Below are 6231 nucleotides of genomic sequence, written 5' to 3'. Positions count from 1 at the left end.
CAACCGAAATGTCCATCAGTGACAGACTGGATTAAGAAAATGTGGCACATATACACCATGGAATACTATGCAGCCATAAAAAAGGATGAGTTCGTGTCCTTTGTAGGGACATGGATGCAGCTGGAAACTATCATTCTCAGCAAACTATCACAAGAACAGAACACCAAACACCGCATGTTCTCACTCATAGTTGGGAATTGAACAATGAGATCACTTGGACACAGGAAGGGGAACATCACACACTGGGTCCTATAGTGGGGAGGGGGGAGGAGGGAAGGATAGCTTTAGGAGATATACCTAATGTAAATGCTGAGTTAATGGGTGCAGCACACCAACATGGCACATGTATACATATGTAACAAACTTGCACGTTGTGCACCTGTACACAAGAACTTAAAGTATAATACAAAATAAAATAAAAAAAAGAGGAGAAGGAAGTAGGGGGAGAAGGAAGTAGGAGGAGGAGAAAAAAATGAGAGAAAAAATGAGAAGGAAGGAAGGAAGAGGATAAGAAGGAAAAGAAGAAAAGGTGGAGGAGAAAGAGAAGGAAGAAAAATAGAAAGAAGGGAGGAAGAAGGGTGGGGAAAGAGTACAGGGGCAGAGAAGATAAACTTAGATACATCACAGCCAAATTGCTGGAAAATAAAGAAAAGAAATACATTGAAGGCTGAGAAAGGAAAAAAAATACATCAACAAGAACAAGTAAGAATTACAATAGACTTTACATTGAAAATTATGCCTATCAAGAGACAGTGGAGCAAGATCTTTAAAGTACTAGAAGAAACAGGAAACCCAGAATCCTATATCCAGAAAAAAACAACTTTCAAAAATGAAGGTGATTCATTGGAGGCTTAAAAACGAAAAAAAAAAGTGAAATTTTCTGCTACAGCAGTCACTGAAGAGCAGCAGCCATAGTTCTGCATTACCACATGGCCATGGGCCTCAACCAGGGCCCATGGTGAACAAGAATATAAGCAAGCTGAGGCAGGGCTGCCACCCTGGACACCTCACCAAGCACACACAGTTTGTGTAAGACATCATCTGGGAGATGTGTGGCTTCCTCTGTAGAAGTGGCATGTCATGAAGCTGCTCAAAGTCTCCAAGGACAAGCGGGCCCTCAAGTTCATTAAGAAAAGGATGAAAACACACATATGCACCAACAGGAAGCAAGAGGAGCTGAGGCAGTATCCTGACTGCCATGAGGAAAGCAGCTGCCAAGAAAGTCTGAGCCCCCACCCCACTCTGTGTATAATAAAACCTATAAAGAAAAAAAAGAAAGTGAAATAAAGACTTTTTTCACAAACAAAAGCTGAGAGAATGCACTGCCTACAGATCTGCTAAAATAAGTAATATTAAAGGAAGCCTTCAAGCAAGGAAGGGGTATAATACCAGAAAGAAATCTGAATTTACACAAATAAATGAAGGATATTGAGAATAATCAAAATGAGAGTAAATATAAAAGGCATTTTCTGTTGATTTTAATCACTTAAGAAGATAACTGACTATTTATAAAGCAAAATTAGTAACAATGAGTTGTAGGGTTTAAAAAATATAGAAAACTAACATGTATAGCCACAATAGGAGGTCAGAGAAACTTAGAGAAGTAACATATGTGACCACAACAGAGGTCAAAGAAGAAAAAAAGTAAACAGAATAAGTAGGGAAAAATAAAGGCAACTAATCAAATGGTGTGTTTAAATATAACAACTCAATAACTTAGTAAGTACAAAAGGTCTAATCACCATAACTAAAGGGCAAAGTTTGTCAAATTAAATTTTAAAGAACAAGACCAATTATATGCTTTCTAAAAGAAATCAATGTAAAGATAGGCTAAAAGTAAAACACAGGAAAAAAAGATCCCATGCAAACATCAGTCAAAATAAAACTGGAGTAGCTATATTAATATCAAACAAAACAGATTTCAGAACAAGGAATAAAAGGAAATATCCAATAAAAGTGGTCATCAAAAAGACACAGCAACACTAATTGTACATGTATATAACAACAAAGTTTCAAAATGCATAAAACAAAAACTAATAAAACTGAAAGAAGCAGAAGTAGGAAAATACAAACTTATACTTGGAGACTTTAACACTGAACAAAACAAGTAATCATAATAGATACAGGGCCTGAAAGAAGAAATCAAGAGGGAAATCAGAACATATTTTGAGTTGAATGAAAGTAAAAACCCATAGAGTGTGTATCCCAGATGTTAAAAAAACAGAAAGAGAAGAAAAACCTAACTTGTCAAAATGTGTAGGACAGAGCTACATCAGTGCTTAAAGAAAAATTCACAGCATTAAATGCCTATATTAGAAAAAGGAAAGTTCTCAGATATATAGCCTAAACTTCTACCTTACAAAATTAGAAATGAACAAAAAAATAAAAACAAAAACCAGTGAAGGATAAAATAAAGAGCAGAAATCAAAAAAACTGAAAATAGAAAAACAGAGAAAAATCAATGCAACTAAAACCTAATTGAAAAGATTTGAAATTTTATAAAACCCCTAGCTAAACTGAACAGAAGAAAAAGAGAAAAGAAATAATCAATATCAGAAATGAAAGTGAATATCATTACAGATTCTGCCACTACTAAAAGAGTAAGGGAATGTTACAGATTCTTCCACGATTAAAAGAAAAAGGGAACGTTATAAACAATTTTATACTAGTAAATTTAACAACTTAGAAGAAATAAACTAATTCTTTGAAAGACAAAAACTACCAAAGTTCCATCAAGCAGAAGTAGGTAACCTAAGTAACCCTAATTATTTTTAAAATCTGAGTTTGTAGTTAAAAAACCTTTCCACAGAGAAAATTCTAAACCCAAAAGCCTTCACTGGTAACTTCTACCAAATAATTAAGAAATACCAACCAGGTGCAGTGGCTCACGCCTGTAATCCCAGCACCTTGGGAAGCCAAGGCAAGCAGATCATTTGAGGTCAGGAGAGCAAGACCAGCCCGGCCAACATGGTGAAACCGCTTCTTTACTAAAAATACAAAAAATCAGCCAGGTATGGTGGTACACACCTATAATACCAGCTACTCAGGAGGCGGAGGAGAGAGAATCGCTTGAACCTGGGAGGTGGAGGTTGCAGTGAGCCAAGATCGCATCACTGCACTCCAGCCTGGACGACAGAGCTAGATTCTGTCTCAAAAAAACAAACAAATAAATCCTGTTTTAGCTGGTTTTAAAAACTGCTTTTGCCACACTCATCAAAAGTCATCTTATTGATAAATCAATATATTCAGTCCTTCTCTTATTTGATCTCTCTGCAGCATCTGACGTAGTAGTCATTCTCTGTTCCTTTTTGCAGGTAGTCTTTCCTCTTTTTTCCTGTATCTTGAATGCATCTTATCTGCTATTCAAATCTTACCCATTACATTTCTGAAATATCTCTGGAGTCTTTCCCTTCCTCCTCTCTACCTTCACTGTCTCAGTTCAGACCCTCAATATCTCTTACTAAACAACTCTGGCTGCCTCCTGACTGGCATTCCTGTCTGGTTTCACTCTGCTCAAATCCATGCTCCACATTACTTAACAGAAGTATCTTTTGAAGAATGCAAACCAGATCAATTCACATTCATGTTCAAATCTTAAATGAGCATTTCTTCAAACTTTCTACTTGGCATAGTAACAGTGACCTCAGCTTCTTTTCCTGACTTTCCAGGTTCATCCTCATGCTCTCTAGGTTCTGGGATACTATAGTTTTGTTATATGGTTAAAATTCCTCACTCCCTGCACTTAAAGAAAGATCACCTCCTTGAGTGCAGAGACCAAGTTTCAGTCATCTTATTAAAATCAGTCATTTTTAAGTGTCTAGCATTTAGTGAGTGTGATGATTAATTTTGTATGTCAACTTGTCTGGGCCACAGTGCCCAGATACTTGGTCAAACATTATTCTGGGTGTTTCTGCAAGAGTGTTTTTGGGTAAGATTTACATTTAAAGTGGTGAACTCTGAGTAAAGCAGATCATGCTCCACAATGTGGGTAGTCCTCATCTAATCAGCTGAAGGCCTGAACAGAACAAAAAGCTGACCTCCCAGGGCAAGTAGGAATTCTCCAGTAGACTGTTTTTGGACTGAAATTTCAACTCTTTCCTGATTCTCCATCCTGTCAGCCTGTCCCATCAGATTTTACACTAGCAAAGCCTCCACAATCACACGGGCCAATTCCTTAATATATATACACAGACACACACACACACACACACACACACACACACACATACACACACACACGCTGATGGTTCTGTTTCTTTGGAGAACCCTGAATTACACAATGGTTATACAAAAAATGTTTTTCAAATTAATGAAATTAATTAATGCTGGTTTTTTGTTCTACTTTCATTTAATTTACAAATACATGTCTGTGAGGAGATTTATTTTGACATATTTTTATAGATCACTCACCAGTTTTAAGTCAATATAAATGTGTTGTTAAAACAACAAATATACAATATAAGGACTACAGAAACTGGAACACATGTTAGGTTTCATGTTACAAATACTTTTAAAAGAAGAAAAAGTGTTGACTAGCCAGGTTATAAAAACAGAATTGAAATCTCTAGCAATACCACACATTTTTTTAAATCATTCAAAAGAATTGCCTAGAAAACAAAAAAGTACATCAAAGTGTCTTTATATATTTTTGTTTCTAACTCTAAACTTTTAAAATGTGTTCCTATAGAAACTAAAAATATCTTTGAAACAGAATTCTTGTGTGAGAAGATGCTGGTCTAAAGCATATTACTTTTGATAAAAGTAATTAGTAAGCCTGTTTTTTGAATGTTCACATAAATAAAATGTTTGATAGAAATAATGTCTACAAATCCACAGATAACAAAATGATACTTAATACAAAATGGAAATAAGCCAATTTCTGCCAAGTTATATGCCAAGTTCTGAATTCAGGGTTCTCTGCTTCCCTTGTAACAGATGTAGGTGTTAATGATGTCATTAACTGCTGCAGAAAAAACAGGGGACCATGAACACAGGTCTTGGCAGAAAATAAACACCCTATGAGTTCACCTTTAAATTTAAAGTAAATAGAAAAATTAGTTTATAGAGTGTCTGTCCAATATAGTTCCTGCCCTAAAGGGGTAAGTCAGAATTTTTATTTCCAGTGTTTTCAGCTGTATTCCAAAAATAAAGGCTAACAACCTGTGTTCTCAAAAGACACAAATTAAGACTGTATCTATACGGCAAAAACAACCAGTCAACAAGTTAAAAATGTTACATTGGTATTACATAAAATATGTACAACCATACGACAAACTTTTTGCATTTTCTAATCGTAAGATTACAAATACTCATTAATATCTCATCTTACTCCGTAAGTATATGTTATTTTGTGCTTGGATCATCTATCTTTGTATTGCCTCAGAAAAGTTAAAATTGACATCTACTTTAATACCAGTTAAGATCAAAATTTATTAATGACTTTGATGTTATGACAGATAGGATACACAGATGTAAACTTAACTCTTACCTTCTCAAGTTGATCCTGAAGATTAGTGGATGCTTTATAACCAAGCTGTAATAGCATTGCTTCTGCAGCATTTTTTTTTGCTATCTTTTTATTAGGTCCTGTTCCTGTAGCAACTTCACTGCCTACCTTCACCTGATAAGATTAAAGAAATAAATTAATGATAATTGTTTTGGTAAACAGGAAGTCCTTACATCATAAAGCAATTCTACTCTCTAGCATTTGAAAATATAAAGTTCAGTCCAAAATAAAAACAGCAACATAACATTTATGTAATCTTATATGTATATGAAAAAAATATGAAAAAATGGTCCTTAAAATATCAATGGAGGATTATCTCATGATGGTAGAATTTTATAGAATTTTTACTTCCATATACATTTATATGCTATTTGTTTTTTAAAACACTAAATTTATATTATTTATATAAGCAGAAAAATAAAATTTACATTTTAACAGCATTCGTGTTGGTTATGACTACATTTTAGCATTCTTATATTTCAACTGATAAACTGAAAAGGCTGAAATTCATATTGGTGCCATTTAAAATAATGTTCAAATTGCAACACTTATGTAAACATTCAAGTTTACAAAGATTTACATTAAATAGTTCCTGAAGAGAATTAATACACAAGTGTTGCTACAACATTATGATTAAAAACAAAGGCTTCTGGCTGGGCACAGTGGCTCACACCTGTAATTCCCCTTTGGGAGGCCAAGGCAGGCGGATCACAAGGTCAGGAGTT

At 34.7% G+C, this 6231-nt stretch overlaps 1 protein-coding gene across 2 annotated transcripts in view; it reads right to left on the bottom strand.

The window, feature by feature from the left end:
- STAU2 (staufen double-stranded RNA binding protein 2) overlaps positions 1–6231 on the bottom strand; it is a 341604-nt gene that overhangs the window by 180589 nt on the left and 154784 nt on the right. For both annotated transcript variants that reach the window (XM_011982002.1, XM_011982001.1), the window contains one exon: positions 5489–5620. In XM_011982002.1, the coding sequence (XP_011837392.1) occupies positions 5489–5620 (132 nt within the window). The remainder of the gene's footprint in view (positions 1–5488; positions 5621–6231) is intronic.

This window comes from Mandrillus leucophaeus, unplaced genomic scaffold (genome assembly GCF_000951045.1).
Source record: "Mandrillus leucophaeus isolate KB7577 unplaced genomic scaffold, Mleu.le_1.0 Scaffold233, whole genome shotgun sequence".
Taxonomy (NCBI): domain Eukaryota; kingdom Metazoa; phylum Chordata; class Mammalia; order Primates; family Cercopithecidae; genus Mandrillus; species Mandrillus leucophaeus.
The sequence above is the reverse complement of the archived record's forward strand: the minus strand, read 5'-3'. Positions and strand labels throughout refer to the sequence as shown.